At 45.7% G+C, this 18,984-nt stretch overlaps 1 protein-coding gene across 17 annotated transcripts in view; it reads left to right on the top strand.

Annotated features, from left to right (window-relative positions):
* Positions 1-18,984, top strand: part of SOX6 (SRY-box transcription factor 6) — a 442,476-nt gene that overhangs the window by 286,952 nt on the left and 136,540 nt on the right. For all 17 annotated transcript variants that reach the window (XM_083164677.1, XM_083164684.1, XM_083164689.1 and 14 more), the window contains 2 exons: positions 2,464-2,636; positions 5,347-5,415. In XM_083164677.1, the coding sequence (XP_083020803.1) occupies positions 2,464-2,636; positions 5,347-5,415 (242 nt within the window). The remainder of the gene's footprint in view (positions 1-2,463; positions 2,637-5,346; positions 5,416-18,984) is intronic.

The following is an 18,984-nucleotide window of genomic DNA, read 5'->3' as shown; positions in this document are numbered from 1 at the left end:
ACACTAGAAAGTATCGGTGGTACGCCGGGCACAGGGGCTGTAACAATATATACAGGCTATATTATACAGGAGTATATGGCAGCACAGGGACAGAATATATCAGTGATGGATACATACAAGGTCCCAATGATCTATAACAGGCAGGAGTATATGGTAGCATGTGGACTGGGATTTCAGTACAGGACTGATTTGCATATCAGTGCTGATATACAGACCACACTGTGATAGAAGCACTACAGCAGACAGCGACACTCCAGGCAGGGAAGAGGAACTGCATGGGTTTTTAAAGATGGCGGGTGCTAGAATGAACACTATCAGTGGTTGATATATACACTTCCTTGTGAGATATAGAAGAAGTGGGAGGAGTATATGGTGGCACAGGGTCTGGGGATATCAGTGCTGGTTACGTTCTCAGGGTGAGATATAGCAGATGTGGGCGGAGTATATGGTGGCACAGGGTCTGGGGATATCAGTGCTGGTTACAAGACGTTCTCAGGGTGAGATATAGCAGATGTGGGCGGAGTATATGGTGGTATAGGGTCTGGGGATATCAGTGCTGGTTACGTTCTCAGGGTGAGATATATGGTGGCATAGGGTCTGGGGATATCAGTGCTGGTTACGTTCTCAGGGTGAGATATAGCAGATGTGGGCGGAGTATATGGTGGCACAGGGTCTGGTGATATCAGTGCTGGTTACAGGACGTTCTTAGGGTGAGATATGAGGCAGAAGAATATGGTGGCACGTGGTTTGTTGGATTCCTAAACGCTTGGCTAATCTAATCAGTTGATGCGTTTTGTTGTCCTTCCGTGGCTGATTCGGGGATAAACGCAGCTGCCTCTGTACTCTGCACGCTAAGGATGTTTCCTGCGCTGCCGACCTGCAGTCCTGGAACACAATTGAGGCATTTATAAACGTCTCATTTACAGAAAGAGAGCAGCATATGGAGGCACCAACAATAGCTATCTGATGCCGAGACAAAGAGATGACAGTTTTCTGGTGTTAGAAAGTCATTCAGAACTTAATCATTTAGCTTCAGCTGTTGTAACCAAAGATAGATGAAATAATAGAGATCTTTGTGTGTTTGTTTCTGCTGCAGCCTTTATCTTATGATGCATTTGGGCCCTTTGGAGTAGAAAGCATTTTAACCTAAATTTGGACTTGAATGCGATGTTGAAGCTCAGTCTTCGGACACCACAAAGTGGTCTTTCATCTCCCAGGACCTTCCATGCAATTGTTCCTTTCTTTCACTTTCTCCTGTGTTTTCTTCCAATTCTTTTTTTTTTTTGACATTTGAAAGATGAACGGCAAATGCTAAATGCTGAGGCCAATGTGTGATGTGGGAACATCAGAGAGCCATCCTCTGTATACCAGCCCTGTGGCTGCTGCGCAATCCGGCGTCCGCCAGTCTCAGGGGCCAAATGGGAATTTCACTTCCTTAGGGATGGTCGCCAGTGGTTGATGAAGCAGTGACAGAACATTGTTCTTCATCTCTCCGGGGAGACCAATAGACTGGGAATAGATGTGTAAAGGATTAGTATGGGCAGCTGGGGCGGTGATCTGCCATAGGGGAAGCACAGGGCTGTGTGCCTGTAATAGGTATTGTGTTATGTCATCTTATTATATGGGATTAGTGCGATGTCTTCTTTGTGTTCTGGACCCTTATAATATGACATTAGTATTATGTCCTCATATTATACACTAGTAAGCCCGCTCGATGCAAAAGCTTCGAAAGCTAGTCTTCTACCTTTTGTGTTTGTGCATGTGTGAGAAAGAGATGTAGTTTCACTCTCTGCCAGCAGATGGCAGTGTTTCGGAGACTCCCGGACACTAGACACATATATAGATGGTTATGACATTAATGTTGTATCCACTTATTGTAGTGCACCCAAAATATAAATAAAATGATTAGACTTCAATGTAGGCCCCCACACACCTACGTGCTGATATACCTTTTATTAGCAGTTTGTTTTATGTCCTTTAGCAATTCCTTTGTCTTTTCATCTTTGCGGTGGTACTTTTCCGGGATGCCGCACCGCTCCACAGAGTTTTTCTGTCTACATGTAGTTGAGCGTCCTGTTACCTTTCTTCAATACGGTTACACATTCTTGGTTGTACATGTGATGTCATTGGGTGATTATCAGCATTGACTGTGCTTTCTATTATGAGGCGGTATGTGCATATAATGGGTATATATGTTTTGTGCCAGAACACAATGGAAGTGACATCACTGACAATGGAGGGAGGTCAGAGGTCAGAGCAATTGTCATCAAATGTCAAACATGGTGACCTCACTCTTATCAGCAGTTGATTGTGTTATATATGCGTGCATGTATGTGTGTTTCACTTTGACTAATTCATCCTGGTGTCTGAATTTGTTTAGACCTCTCAATTTGGACATGTAGATCTAGTCCAGCCAGCTCTCCTGTTACCTTGTTTTTAACGATCTTTTCTTCTTCTGCCCAGGAACCCCAGAAAGCTTAGCAGAGAAGGAGCGCCAACTCTCCACCATGATTACGCAGCTAATCAGCCTCCGGGAGCAGCTACTGGCCGCACACGACGAGCAAAAGAAACTGGCCGCCTCCCAGATAGAGAAACAGCGACAGCAAATGGACCTGGCGCGGCAGCAGCAGGAACAGGTGATTCCCCAGAAAGTGAGATATCCCCTACGACGTCACAACTGCGTAATATAGCTCCTTGAATGTGCTGCCGCAAGACCCCCTTATATAATCCCCCGCACATATACTGCACCAGCTCCGCACTGGTTATTGCCTAGATGAGGGTGGTCGAACATGATTCGCCTGTCTGCCAATCATTCCCTTCTTTCCCTTACTTTGTCTCCCAATTGTGCCATATTCATTTCATCTCTGCGAACTTCCCAGAGAAGAAGAGATCAGTAAACTTTAAAACAATCTCTAGTGGGAAAGAAAATCTATAAGTAAGTGTTATTCCTCCCGCCGCACTACAGACTCCTCCAACAACAATGCTCGCAAACAGAGGACCCCTGAGCATTAGATCAGACGGACCTAAAATTAATGTGCATTTTTTAAGAATCTGACATTATTACTGGAATTATCTTTTAATTTAAAAAAAAGTATTTTAGCAGGGTACGGCAGAGCGCAACGCTCCACCGGTTTTAATGAGTATAACTTCGGATATTTTATGGGTTCCAATATTTGTCCACATGTGAGACGGCGGGCTCGTCCCCAAATGAAAAAAATCACATAAAGGAAGTTCTGGAATCAGAATGTCATTTAAACCATCCAGAGACGATACAGTAATTAACTATTGACACTTGTGAATAAGCTAGCACAAATTAATCTTGACACATTTGCAGACAAGTGATATCTTACAGTGAACACTTAGTAATTATATTTCAAAATGAAAATTAAATGACACTTAAAACTAGGTTGTCACGCTCAATGGAGCGAGCATGTAGCCCATCCAATAGGCCAATAAAAGCAGTTTATCAGCCCCTGGTGTTATCTGGGTGACATCCACGGCTCATAGCCTGCAAGCTGAGCTCTGCCTTCAGGAAGATTGAAATTTCTATTGAAATATGATAGGGGAGATCATACCGGCCACATAGGGGGAGACCATACCGGCCACATAGGGGGAGATAGGGGAGATCATACCGGCCACATAGGGGGAGACCATACCGACCACATAGGGGGAGATCATACCGGCCACATAGGGGGAGACCATACCGGCCACATAGGGGGAGCCCATACCGGCCACATAGGGGGAGCCCATACCGGCCACATAGGGGGAGATCATACCGGCCACATAGGGGGAGATCATACCGGCCACATAGGGGGAGACCATACCGGCCACATAGGGGGAGACCATACCGGCCACATAGGGGGAGATCATACCGGCCACATAGGGGGAGACCATACCGGCCACATAGGGGGAGCCCATACCGGCCACATAGGGGGAGCCCATACCGGCCACATAGGGGGAGATCATACCGGCCACATAGGGGGAGACCATACCGGCCACATAGGGGGAGACCATACCGGCCACATAGGGGGAGACCATACCGGCCACATAGGGGGAGACCATACCGGCCACATAGGGGGAGACCATACCGGCCACATAGGGGGAGACCATACCGGCCACATAGGGGGAGATCATACCGGCCACATAGGGGGGAGACCATACCGGCCACATAGGGGGGAGACCATACCGGCCACATAGGGGGAGACCATACCGGCCACATAGGGGGAGACCATACCGGCCACATAGGGTTCCAAAGTCTCCTTAGACATATTAATAACCCCTGTGGCCGGAGCAGGGTGGCATTGCTGCCCAATGTTTAACGGGGCAGCTGTAATTTGCACTTTAAAAATATTTGTTGGAGCGGTTTAACAGGAGGCTTAATAAAAAATAGGGTCCGAACAAGTCACATTGCACATGGCGAGGGATCTCGGAATAAGGGGTGTTGATAACGAATACGATGGGGAGCTCAGAGAGTTTGCCATTCACAGACTCAGCGGAGGGGTCATGCCGGCGTAGAATGCTAACAGTGGCGCAAGTCCGCTTTCTGACATCCTCTTCCCTTCCTTTATACCGCGGCGCAGGGTCAAGGCACGGTGTTGTGTAACGGTTTCACATAGATTTGGCTCATTTCCATCTGCCAATCATAAGTTTTTATAGAGTGAAATTGAGTGCGGCTGATGTTTGTTACAACATCCTCGGGCAATCTGTACATTATTCATTGTGTAATTGGTGTCAGAGAGAGTGCACATCTGGCGGCTGATAACCCAGCTCCCAGCCCAGTGATATGTGACCCCCCCTCTGCTCCCATCGTGCCTGGTGCTCAGGGGGTTAAGTCACCACAAGTGTTTGCTACATATTCTGTACTCGTGGTGCCCGTTCTCTCGTACACTGCAATAATCGGTGAATGTGATGCCCAGATTCCTCCTCTTCCCAGCTCAGTGGGTAGGGGGGGGGGGGGGGGGTGCACTGTTGTGTATAGTGTAGGCAGCTATAGGATATAAGGGGCACATTTAGACATTTGTAGCAGTGTCACCAAATCAGCTGCTGAAAGCCAGAGATGCTTATATAAATCTATATGCCGCAATTGTCACTGGTCCACGTCCGCCCAGGTTTATGTTGTGCCATCCATGTTATAAAGGACACTGCGGAAACCTATCAACAGCTTGATTGAAACATGTTAATTCAGTGACTGTACAAATAAGCATCACCTGGAAACCTGTTCAGTGTTTAGGTCCAGCTTAAATGATGAAATATAGAATATGTACTAAAATTGTGAAACAGACATTTTCGGATGATGTGTGTGCCATGCGAGTATATAATCTATGTGTCCCATTTACCCTCTCACAGATCGCTAGACAACAGCAGCAACTTCTCCAACAGCAACACAAGATCAACATCCTACAGCAGCAGATCCAGGTCAGTGATTCGCTGTAGGTCTGGTAGCCACATCCTGGGGATGCTCTATATGTGTATATCTGTATAATATGATGGGGACATGTAGATTTGGGGTGTGTACATAGGCTGTGATCTCTGTGAGCTTTTACCTATAGTGCATGGAGGAATCTGTGATCTTTAGATTTAAGGTCTTTGGGGAAATCTACAAATTTTAAAATGTAAACATACAGAACAGTAGGCTGGTGTATGAGGGACCAGAGGGATTTGTGGTTGGGAATCTATAGATCTTTGGTCTGTCCATAGGCAGGGCCGGCGCCACCACTAGGCAAATCTAGGCATTTGCCTAGGGCGCCGGTCACTGGAGGGCGGCATCCCCCCCCCCCTGAGATTCAGCCAATCAGCGTGCGCCCAGTGTTTTCACAACAGAAGCGCTTCCGCGTAGCCAGACGGATAGCGCTCGTTATTTCTTGACTGCAGGGACCCCCCGCCACCGCAAGCTTTATATACACAGCCACATGACAGGTACACCGCCCCCCCCGGCACCGGGGCGCCCCCACCCCGACTCGCCTGGGGCGCTCCGGTGCCTTGCACCGGCCCTGTCCATAGGTTATATGGACCAACCAAATCTATAGATCTGTAGGTTAAGATCTGTAGATCTGACAGTTATACATTCTGCACAGTTTGGTGCCAGTGACTGGAGGAATCTCACACATGAATTGGATTGTTTGTGTATGGTAGCAATCAGCAGATTTCAAGTTTGTTACTTACAGGTAGAGTATCACTTATCCAAAATGCTCAGGACCAGAAGAAGTTTGGATAACAGATTATTCCGTATTTCAGAATATTTTTATATTTCAGTGATGTATCCTGAGGTATCTTGCATTTATGTTGTATAAACACATCAAACACATGACATACACACAAATATACTTTATTTTTGCATAAAACAAGGTTTCAAAACATGAAACAAAGTTTGTGTCCTATCTCAGGCACTGAATGTGAATGGCAAGCAATCATTTTCTTGTACATATTTAGTGCTAGTTACAGTACACGTGTCCCCAGTAGTGCCAGTTACAGTACACGTGTCCCCGGTAGTGCCAGTTACAGTACACGTGTCCCCGGTAGTGCCAGTTACAGTACACGTGTCCCCAGTGGTGCCAGTTACAGTACACGTGTCCCCAGTGGTGCCAGTTACAGTACACGTGTCCCCAGTGGTGCCAGTTACAGTACACGTGTCCCCAGTGGTGCCAGTTACAGTACACGTGTCCCCAGTGGTGCCAGTTACAGTACACGTGTCCCCAGTGGTGCCAGTTACAGTACACGTGTCCCCAGTGGTGCCAGTTACAGTACACGTGTCCCCAGTGGTGCCAGTTACAGTACACGTGTCCCCAGTGGTGCCAGTTACAGTACACGTGTCCCCAGTGGTGCCAGTTACAGTACACGTGTCCCCAGTGGTGCCAGTTACAGTACACGTGTCCACAGTGGTGCCAGTTACAGTACACGTGTGCCCAGTGGTGCCAGTTACAGTACACGTGTCCCCAGTGGTGCCAGTTACAGTACACGTGTCCCCAGTAGTGCCAGTTACAGTACACGTGTCCCCAGTAGTGCCAGTTACAGTACACGTGTCCCCAGTTGTGCTTTTAGCAAAAATATATATATTTTTTCACTTTCTGGAATGTATGGTTTTAATTATTAATTATTTGGATAACGGATATTTGGATAAGGGATACTCAACCTGTAGTACAATGTTGTTGTTTTTTTTAACATTGAAAGATTTTTATATTCCGAAAACAATCCGCAAGTCCCCGAAAAATATCTGTAACGTATGGGCGCGGATTGGTGGATCGGGGAATCTCTAACTTGGGGAAAGTTTTGTGATAACTGATGTATAAGACCCTTAACATGTCTGTGTACAGCGCTCATCATAGTCACAAGCCTCCAGCCGACTGATGTACAGTACTGAGCACTCAAGTGATATACTGACAATAGTACCGAATGTCTGCATTCCTATTGGTTCAGCCCACTACTCGTTTGCTACAGGCTACATTCCCATTGGTTCAGCCCATCACATGTCAATAAATAATATGTCATTGCCAAACACAAATGATAACTATTATCGCTAAGTGATATTTCACACGGGTCCCCCGGAAATAGCTGATATGGGTTATCGGAGGCCTCGCTGGTGTAGTCATGTGACCTGAACTCTGGGACGGAACGACAATATTCTCATTATAGTCATATGATCTCCCAGTAATTGTTGTCATGCTTTTAACCTACAGGTTGGCAATGCTAGGGCGAGGCTGTAGCCCCATACAATAATGAGTTTATTGTCTGTATCATGTTATAATTATCCCGATGTGTAATGTGAACAAAACAGATGATGCAGCATTTAGTGGAGACGGAATCTGTTAGTTGCCAGTAATAATCCGAGTGTTCCAGAGACAGACAGGGACGGAGCAGTACGTGGTACTTACCCTCTCTTGTATGGTGGTAATTACCTAGTATTCAACGGAAATTCATCACCATAGCAACGGGCTTCACATGGCTACTGCATACCGGATACTCTTACATGGATTAGACTAAAAATAATGCAAGGCCCAAACGCCCATTGGTTTTACTGTAGCGCAGAGTTGGACATGGAGGAAAGCGGTGACTAAAATCACCCAGAAATAATACATAGGCTTTCATACTGACACAGAGCATACACATGATTGGGGTATTTGCTATATAGTTGTGTATGTATGTATGTATGTATGTATGAATGAATGAATGAATGAATGAATGTATGTATGTATGTATGTATGAATATATATACAATGTAATTTCAGTTGCTCCTGGGATTTTTCATATTTAGCCCTGCTACTGGTTGGAGAAATGTCTACGGCTGTAATAGTGACAATTGTAATCATTCACAACTTCCAGAAACACATCAATAATCTCCTGTAATATCATGCTACAAAAGGTTGCCCAAAACTTTTGCCTCCACCCATATACAGGTTTAACCCCTATTATCCTAAACTACATGTTTATTACCCCTCTCTATCGTCCATCAAGTATGTTTATTACCCCTCTCTGTTACTCGACAGTACATGTTTATAACCCCTCTCTGTTACCCTACAGTACATGTTTATAACCCCTCTCTGTTACCCTACAGTACATGTTTATTACCCCTCTCTGTTACCCTACAGTACATGTTTATTACCCCTCTCTGTTACCCTACAGTACATGTTTATTACACCTCTCTGTTACCCTACAGTACATGTTTATTACCCCTCTCGGTTACCCTACAGTACATGTTTATAACCCCTCTCTGTTACCCTACAGTACATGTTTATTACCCCTCTTTGTTACCCTACAGTGCATGTCTATTACCCCTCTCTGTTACCCTACAGTGATGTCTATTACCCCTCTCTGTTACCCTACAGTACATGTCTATTACCCTCTATATTACCCTACAGTGCATGTCTATTACCCCTCTCTGTTACCCTACAGTACATGTTTATAACCCCTCTCTATCGTCCATCAAGTATGTTTATTACCCCTCTCTGTTACTCGACAGTACATGTTTATAACCCCTCTCTGTTACCCTACAGTACATGTCTATTACCCTCTATGTTACCCTACAGTACATGTCTATTACCCCTCTCTGTTACCCTATAGTACATGTCTATTACCCCTCTATATAATCCTACAGTACATGTCTAGGTACTTGTGTATTATAGCGGCGCCCCCGATGTTGGTCGTACGGTGTTTTTATCGCATCGCATGCCATACAACCGATGGCATGCGATGCGATTTTACACCAGTATTCGATTAAAAATTGTATAAGCACCCTAATGGGTGATTTTAAGCACCCTAATGCATGCTTACAATGTAAAATGCACCCCCACGCCACCCCCCACTATAAACGTGAACCCGAAGCGTGGCGAGCGCTGCAAGCCCGTGAGGGGCGGCGGTATGCGTCCTACGACCTTTTCATACCCCCACTATCCACGTCGGCGTGAAGTTGATTTTATATAGTGTGGCGAGCGCAGCGCGCCCCGCGAGGGGACGCGTATACCTGTGAAGTTATGCGCGTCCGCTCGCCACGCTTTGGGTTCACGTTTATAGTGGGGGGTTGCGTGGGGGTGCATTTAACATTGTAAGCACCCTCTAGGGTGCTTATACAATTTATAATCGCATCCCATCACATTGTATGCCATGTACAATGTCATACAATTTTAAAATTGTATGTCATTGCGCGATATCGCATCGCATACCATCGTATGCCTTATGTCTATTACCCCTCTCTGTTACCCTACAGTACATGTTTATTACCCCTCTCTGTTACCCTATGGTGTAGGTTAATTACCCCTCTTTGTTACCCTACAGTACATGTTTATTACCCCTCTCTGTTACCCTATGGTGTAGGTTTATTACCCCTCTTTGTTACCCTGCAGTACATGTTTATTACCCCTCTCTGTTACCCTATGGTGTAGGTTTATTACCCCTCTTTGTTACCCTACAGTACATGTTTATTACCCCTCTCTGTTACCCTATGGTGTAGGTTTATTACCCCTCTTTGTTACCCTGCAGTACATGTTTATTACCCCTCTCTGTTACCCTATGGTGTAGGTTTATTACCCCTCTTTGTTACCCTACAGTACATGTTTATTACCCCTCTCTGTTACCCTATGGTGTAGGTCTATTACCCCTCTTTGTTACCCTGCAGTACATGTTTATTACCCCTCTCTGTTACCCTATGGTGTAGGTTTATTACCCCTCTTTGTTACCCTACAGTACATGTTTATTACCCCTCTCTGTTACCCTATGGTGTAGGTTTATTACCCCTCTTTGTTACCCTGCAGTACATGTTTATTACCCCTCTCTGTTACCCTATGGTGTAGGTTTATTACCCCTCTTTGTTACCCTGCAGTACATGTTTATTACCCCTCTCTGTTACCCTATGGTGTAGGTTTATTACCCCTCTTTGTTACCCTACAGTACATGTTTATTACCCCTCTCTGTTACCCTATGGTGTAGGTTTATTACCCCTCTTTGTTACCCTACAGTACATGTTTATTACCCCTCTCTGTTACCCTATGGTGTAGGTTTATTACCCCTCTTTGTTACCCTGCAGTACATGTTTATTACCCCTCTCTGTTACCCTATGGTGTAGGTTTATTACCCCTCTTTGTTACCCTACAGTACATGTTTATTACCCCTCTCTGTTACCCTATGGTGTAGGTTTATTACCCCTCTTTGTTACCCTACAGTACATGTTTATTACCCCTCTCTGTTACCCTATGGTGTAGGTTTATTACCCCTCTTTGTTACCCTGCAGTACATGTTTATTACCCCTCTCTGTTACCCTATGGTGTAGGTTTATTACCCCTCTTTGTTACCCTGCAGTACATGTTTATTACCCCTCTCTGTTACCCTATGGTGTAGGTTTATTACCCCTCTTTGTTACCCTGCAGTACATGTTTATTACCCCTCTCTGTTACCCTATGGTGTAGGTTTATTACCCCTCTTTGTTACCCTACAGTACATGTTTATTACCCCTCTCTGTTACCCTATGGTGTAGGTTTATTACCCCTCTTTGTTACCCTGCAGTACATGTTTATTACCCCTCTCTGTTACCCTATGGTGTAGGTTTATTACCCCTCTTTGTTACCCTGCAGTACATGTTTATAAACCCTTCAATATATGTTTACATACCCCACTGTTATTCCTACATTAGCCTGACAGTCGTGACCCGACATTGAATACCTCTCTATATGTTTGTTACCTCCTCAGTCACCCATCTAGTAGACATTTATTACCCCTGTGCATTACCGTCCAGAGGTGACCGAGAGAAGCTGGTAACGGGATGTGCGTAATAGCCCCAGCTGACGTGGGGCATTAAGACGAAGTGGGGCAGGAAGATACCTTGATTTTTATTCTGTAGATTTCACTAGAACTAGTAATAAAACGTGTGACCAGGACGCGCCGCCCCCGTACGTACTCTGTATCTCAGGATCTGTCATATTTAATCATATCAGAACATGTCTTAAATGTAAAAAGCTCCAGATTCAGATAAGCTGCAACAAGGGAGAGAAATGTGCTCAGATCTCCGGCAGATTCAAACAGAGCTTTCTTCATGTGATTAAACACTAGAAATTCAAGTAGTCAGGAGCTGAACAAGGACTCTCTGTAGAGGAGAGCATGGCGAAAGATCAGCAATAATTACACTCCACATTAGCCTTCATGTCCTGTATGACCTGCTTAATTAATTTTTTGCTAGGATAATAATAGCAGAAATATATTTAAAGATATGCTTTATCATTAAGTGTCTAATTGACCTCCAATTTTAAGAGCTGGACCTCTCCTTTATTGCCGTTTGGAGTTGGTTTTAGCCGACAGCAAAGTCTGCGGAATAAAGAGAAGCTGCAATCAGACAGCAGCCGGCGTATAATCAGCGGCTGGGTCACCTGGCTTAATGCTCCATGTTGTGACTGGCAGCGATCGCAGAACCTGTACGCTGGGGGTCTGGGAACTGACTCAGTGTGCTCAGCCCAGCAGAAGCCCAAATATTGGTTATCCATCCCTAGTTCTCCCTGCAATCTTCATAGTACCACAGCTGGTGTGTCGTATACTGGGATATGTGACACTGCATAGTACCACAGCTGGTGTGTCGTATACTGGGATATGTGACACTGCATAGTACCACAGCTGGTGTGTCGTATACTGGGATATGTGACACTGCATGGTACCACAGCTGGTGTGTCGTATACTGGGATATGTGACACTGCATAGTACCACAGCTGGTGTGTCGTATACTGGGATGTGTGACACTGCATAGTACCACTACTCCTGTTCTGTATACCGGGATATGTGACACTGCATAGTACCACAGCTGGTGTGTCATATACTAGGATATATGACACTGCATAGTACCACAGCTGGTGTGTCGTATACTAGGATATGTGACACTGCATAGTACCACAGCTGGTGTGTCGTATACCGGGATATGTGACACTGCATAGTACCACAGCTGGTGTGTCGTATACCGGGATATGTGACACTGCATAGTACCACAGCTGGTGTGTCGTATACCGGGATATGTGACACTGCATAGTACCACAGCTGGTGTGTCGTATACCGGGATATGTGACACTGCATAGTACCACAGCTGGTGTGTCGTATACTAGGATATTTGACACTGCATAGTACCACAGCTGGTGTGTCGTATACTGGGATATGTGACACTGCATAGTACCACAGCTGGTGTGTCGTATACTGGGATATGTGACACTGCATAGTACCACAGCTGGGGTGTCGTATACTAGGATATGTGACACTGCATAGTACCACAGCTGGTGTGTCGTATACTAGGATATGTGACACTGCATAGTACCACAGCTGGTGTGTCGTATACTGGGATATGTGACACTGCATAGTACCACAGCTGGTGTGTCGTATACTAGGATATGTGACACTGCATAGTACCACAGCTGGTGTGTCGTATACTGGGATATGTGACACTGCATAGTACCACAGCTGGTGTGTCGTATACTGGGATATGTGACACTGCATAGTATCACAGCTGGTGTGTCGTATACTGGGATATGTGACACTGCATAGTACCACAGCTGGTGTGTCGTATACTGGGATATGTGACACTGCATAGTACCACAGCTGGTGTGTCGTATACTGGGATATGTGACACTGCATAGTACCACAGCTGGTGTGTCGTATACTGGGATGTGTGACACTGCACAGTACCACTGCTCCTGTTCTGTATACTGGGATGTGTGACACTGCACAGTACTACTGCTCCCATTCTGTGTACTGGGATATGTCACACTGCATAGTTCCACTGCTCCCATTCTGTGTACTGGGATATGTCACACTGCATAGTACCACTGCTCCTGTGATGTATATCTGGGATATGTGACACTGCATAGTATTACTGCTCCCGTTCTGTATACTGGGATATGTGACACCGCACAGTACCACTGCTCCTGTTCTGTATACCGGGATATGTGAAACCGCATAGTACTACTGCTCCCGTTCTGTATACTGGGATATGTGACACTGCATAGTACCACTGCTCCCGTTCGGTATACTGGGATATGTGACACTGCATAGTACCATTGCTCCTGTTCTGTATACTGGGATATGTGATACTGCACAGTACCACTGCTCCTGTTCTGTATACTGGGATATGTGACACTGCATAGTACCACTGTTCCTGTTCTGTATACTGGGATATGTGACACTGCACAGTACCAGAGCTCCTATTCGGTGTACCAGGATATGTGACACTGCACAGTACCACCGCTCCTATTCTGTATACCGGGATATGTGACACTGCATAGTACCACTGCTCCCGTTCTGTATACTGGGATGTGTGACACCGCACAGTACCACTGCTCCCATTCTGTATACTGGGATATGTCACACTGCATAGTACCACTGCTCCTGTGATGTATATCTGGGATATGTGACACTGCATAGTACCACTGCTCCCGTTCTGTATACTGGGATGTGTGACACTGCACAGTACTACTGCTCCCGTTCTGTATACTGGGATGTGTGATACTGCACAGTACTACTGCTCCCGTTCTGTATACTGGGATGTGTGACACCGCACAGTACCACTGCTCCCATTCTGTATACTGGGATATGTCACACTGCATAGTACCACTGCTCCTGTGATGTATATCTGGGATATGTGACACTGCATAGTACCACTGCTCCCGTTCTGTATACTGGGATGTGTGATACTGCACAGTACTACTGCTCCCGTTCTGTATACTGGGATGTGTGATACTGCACAGTACTACTGCTCCCGTTCTGTATACTGGGATGTGTGATACCGCACAGTACTACTGCTCCCGTTCTGTATACTGGGATATGTGACACTGCACAGTACCACTGCTCCTGTTCTGTATACTGGGATATGTGATACTGCACAGTACTACTGCTCCCGTTCTGTATACTGGGATGTGTGATACTGCACAGTACTACTGCTCCCGTTCTGTATACTGGGATGTGTGATACCGCACAGTACTACTGCTCCTGTTCTGTATACTGGGATATGTGATACTGCACAGTACTACTGCTCCCGTTCTGTATACTGGGATGTGTGATACTGCACAGTACTACTGCTCCCGTTCTGTATACTGGGATGTGTGATACTGCACAGTACTACTGCTCCCGTTCTGTATACTGGGATGTGTGATACTGCACAGTACTACTGCTCCCGTTCTGTATACTGGGATATTCTCGTCCTGCCCACCAAGAACACAGTAGGTCATCAGGGTTCTCTCTATGGTACATGAGCTTATTGAGGAAATATATTCACATGTGATTTCTGCTGTTTATTTGTAATGTGTAGCATGTCCTGGGTGTACAGTTGGTTTTATCTGTTTTTAATACCTTGTGTCCCATCCTGAAGCTCATACAGTGCAATCATGAAATCATGGCATGTTTGTCGTGTTTTCAGTAATCACCAGATTACGCGATGGCCACCGGCTGGTTTTGTTCTGGTGGTTGCGGGATGAAGCTGGAAGAACATACGTCACATTGTACCTTCCAGCGTCCGACAGATCTTCCAGTGTTTTGTAATTGTATCTCCACAAAGTAAAGTCTTGTTGTATTTTTGCTGCGGCCTCCGGGCACATTGTGCCGATTTCTCCGCAACTCTCAAACATGGGGGGAAATGCAAATCTAATTTTTCAGTTCTCTAATCTAATTAGCTGTTCCTTGTGTTCTATATTCATAGGATTAATACAGTATGGGTCCTTGTAGCCTAAATGTATTTATTTCGGTTTGCGAAAGACAACACTCAGGAAAATATATGTACGCTACATAGAATGAAATAGCTGTCATGCTGCCAGGTCTGGCTTTGATGAGAGAGGTTTATGGTTACATCCGTTTTATTATAGACTATTGGAAACGGCATAAACCTACAGAACATTGTTACTTCCTGACAAATCTCCCGATTCTGCTCCTGCCCAGAGTAACGCAGAGATGGCGGCGGCTGGGGTGTACGGGGTGGAACTGGGGCTGATGGGAAATACAACTCCTATCTGGGGAGATTCACTTTGGCTCGATAAGCAACATATATTCGCTGCTTGCTGAGCGGTTAGACGTCGCCAGCCGGGCGAGCAAACTCATTTGTATTAACAAACGCCTAGATGGGGTGGGCGTCCTGTGATGTCAGCTGGCTGTTCTGAGCAGGCTTTGCTATGCCCAGGAAGCGCTGTGCGTCCCCATGCTTCAGCCCTCTGCCTGCACCGCTGTGTGGGAACGCCTTGGTGATACTAGCCGAAGGCGTTCGCATCGCGTATTTTTGCCGATACGCATGTGCAGACACGCAACATCGATCCCTAGAGCGAATTCGTCTTTTTACGATCCAACCTGAATCACCCCCTGTATGTAGACCTGGTAGACACAAATAAGTATACTTTCTCAATATAACTCATGCAAAAGTCCAATATATATATATAGAGAGAGAGAGAGAGAAACCATTGTCCGTCTTTCTGGCGCACGACTCTGAATGAGACACAAAGTAAGTCACCACACTGCTGCGCAGGACAGGCATACAAGGGAGTACTGGCTACAAGCAGAGATAACCATGGGGTGTACATTATGTTATGACCTACTGAAACAACACATAAGCCATAGCGCAGGACAATGTCTGCCAACCTGCATAAAACCTTGCAGACTTTGCCATCTGACGGTGCCGACCGTTGTACTAAGCAGCAGTCATTCGGGCATTGTCACCGCAGGACAGGCCGCGCATGGGGGGGGGGGGGGGGTAATGACTGACAGATGATACAGGAGGTCATTGTTAAATCTACAATTTCCTCTCCCTTCCTGCAGTGTCAGACTTGATTTACTCAGTGTAAACAAGCCACAATGGAGCGCACAGCCGGCTGTCATCCACTCAATAACGGTCCGCTATGTGCCGCAGCCCCTGTATGCACAGCGCACCCTCCTCGTGTTCAGTGATTACCATACACACATACTGCCAATAGGGGCCTGGAAGATCCTGTATTAAACACGGAATTACTTGCTCTTCAGATCTAGTATGTGGTAACCCAGCTGGGTCAGGTCTGCTCTAGAAATATTATCTCACCAAGAACAGAATGGGATAACCGTTCACCTAAATGCCGGCACGTTCCCTGCGGTATAGTAACCCAAGACAATGGGGAGTAATTGGAAACAGAAAAGTTAGATTCAAAACTTTGGCATTAAGCAAAAGCCACAACACAGGGGACTGCAGCGCCTCTTCCCTGATAGACAGAATGAAGGCAGCAAGCACCCAGACCACAGCAATGTGTAGTCCAGGGAAACTCGGACTGCGGATCTGTAGCGAGGGGACGAGGACAGTTCACGGATAGGGATAGTGAATACTTACTCTGGATAGCTGGGAATTTCTGCTGCGGTTACTGCTGGTCATTGGGTATTGTGGATATTGCAGCAACACGTGGGGAAGTTAGAAAGCAAAGCAATTGTCAAATGTCTCATTTCCGATTGCCCAAAAAGTTATTTCCAAAGCTTATAGAAAAAAAAACTAAAAAGTTATGGAAATATTATATAATATAATAACAGATTATAAGAGATCTGTATCAAGTTCATAACGTTGCCCACAGCTTCGACTCACCTTCTGTCATCTATATAGCTTAATCTATGACAGTGATTCTCAAACTCGGTCCTCATGGCCCAACACCATTTACGGTGTCCAGGTCCCCCGGCAGGTGCACAGGTGCTTTCATTACTCACTGACACATTTCAAAATATCCACTGGTGGAATTAATTATTTAGCTTGATTCTGTGAGGAGACCTGTAACACATGCACTGTGTGGGGTCCTGGGGACCGAGTTTGAGAACCTGTGGTCTATGAAATGACAAGCTGATTGCTGTAGGCAACGTCTAAACTTTATCTCTCTCCCAGTCTTGATACAACTCCCGCTATGTGAAAACACATGTACTAAATACAAATGCACTTTGTTAGATTCCCAGGAGCTGTGTGATTGGCTGATGTGGGATATAGAGTCTGTGCACTGTTCCTGCAGGACCGTCCCATCCTCTTTCCTCACATAAGGCTCCGGCACACTTCATTCTGCTATAAGTCTGGAAGTCAGCGAGTAGCTGATGTGTGTATTATCCAGAGCACACGAGATGATTTATTGGGCTGTGCAGGGAGCAGCAGTAACTGAATGAGTGGAGTTCTCAGGGAGCTGAATAGGCCCCAGGGAGCAGTCGTAGTGACAGGCATGTGTCTGCTAATCTCTCTCATATGTGATGGATCTGCGGGCTGAGCCGGGCTGAGTGACGCAGATAATGACTCTTTATTTTGTCTGTGTGCGCTGTAATAAGGTGGAAACATCTGGTAACCAAATAGAACATGCACTCTGGGGATGGCGCTGTGCGGAGGAATAATAGGAACCTGCTGTGGGACTGGGGATAATAGTGTGCGCTCACCCTAACACCGAGATACGTCCAGCAATACTACATATACTGCACAGTCCCAATCCGTCCACGCTGATGTTAAAGTATGAAAAAGTCCCAAAAATTAAGAATAAAAAAACATGAAATACTCGTCATAGTTACATAGTAGATAAGGCTGAATAAAGACTTGCGACCATTGAGTTCAACCTAGTTTTTAATAGCTTATCCCTTGTTATATGTAGCGTATTCAGGGGTTTTTTTTTATTGACCGATTATGATTCTTATTTGTACCCCTGGATGTTTTTATCAATAAATGTTTGTCCAACTTTAATTTAAACGTATTTATTGTGTCAGCCGACACCACCTCACCTGGAAGAGAGTCCCATAGTTTGGCTGCCCTGACCGTAAAGAAATTGTCATTCTTTTGGATACCCTTTGGCATATTGGTGACACAATTACTATTATGTGACATACCACTATGGAGACAATGGCCCTTATTTTGGTTCACTCGCAAAGGCAAATTCCATCTCAAATGGACAAAACCATGTGCGCTGCAGGTGGGGCAGATGTAACATGTGCAGAGTACACACCAGGATGATCCTGCTTGTGAGCGGGTTGTCACAGGAACGTACGACCCGCTCACGAGCTGACGGAGCCGCCGGCCCGCCACCAACAGGCACAGAAAAAGCCTCTGATGTGATCGCGATCCGCACCCACTACAATGGTCGGTTCTGAGATCCTACCTGCAGCAGGTAGGATCTCAGAAAAGACCTAACGACCCGCGGGGCCGCGCATCGGATCGGGATCGCATCAAAAGGGCAGAGAAATGGCCCAAAACATGGCTAATTTACATACAATCGGTTTAGATTGTATCTAAATTGTTTCGTTTTGGGCCATATCGTCCTGGTGTGTACCCCACATTAGATTCGGTGGGGTTTCACTTCAAAGTGAGATCTATATTGCAGTGTAAAATAATGCAGTCAGTATTTACAGAAACAATAAAACACCCAAATCTGACTATCTGCACATGTTACGTCTGCCCCCCCCCTGCAGTGCACATGGTTTGTCCATTAGAGAAGAATTTGCCTTTGAAAGTGAACCAGAATAAGGGCCAATGTGACATACTGGTTACATACTGTTATACCCTAGGATATATTGAGATGT

Source organism: Crinia signifera, chromosome 11, assembly GCF_055691185.1.
Source record: "Crinia signifera chromosome 11, ASM5569118v1, whole genome shotgun sequence".
Classification (NCBI taxonomy): Eukaryota; Metazoa; Chordata; class Amphibia; order Anura; family Myobatrachidae; genus Crinia; species Crinia signifera.
This window is presented reverse-complemented; position numbering and strand designations above follow the sequence as displayed.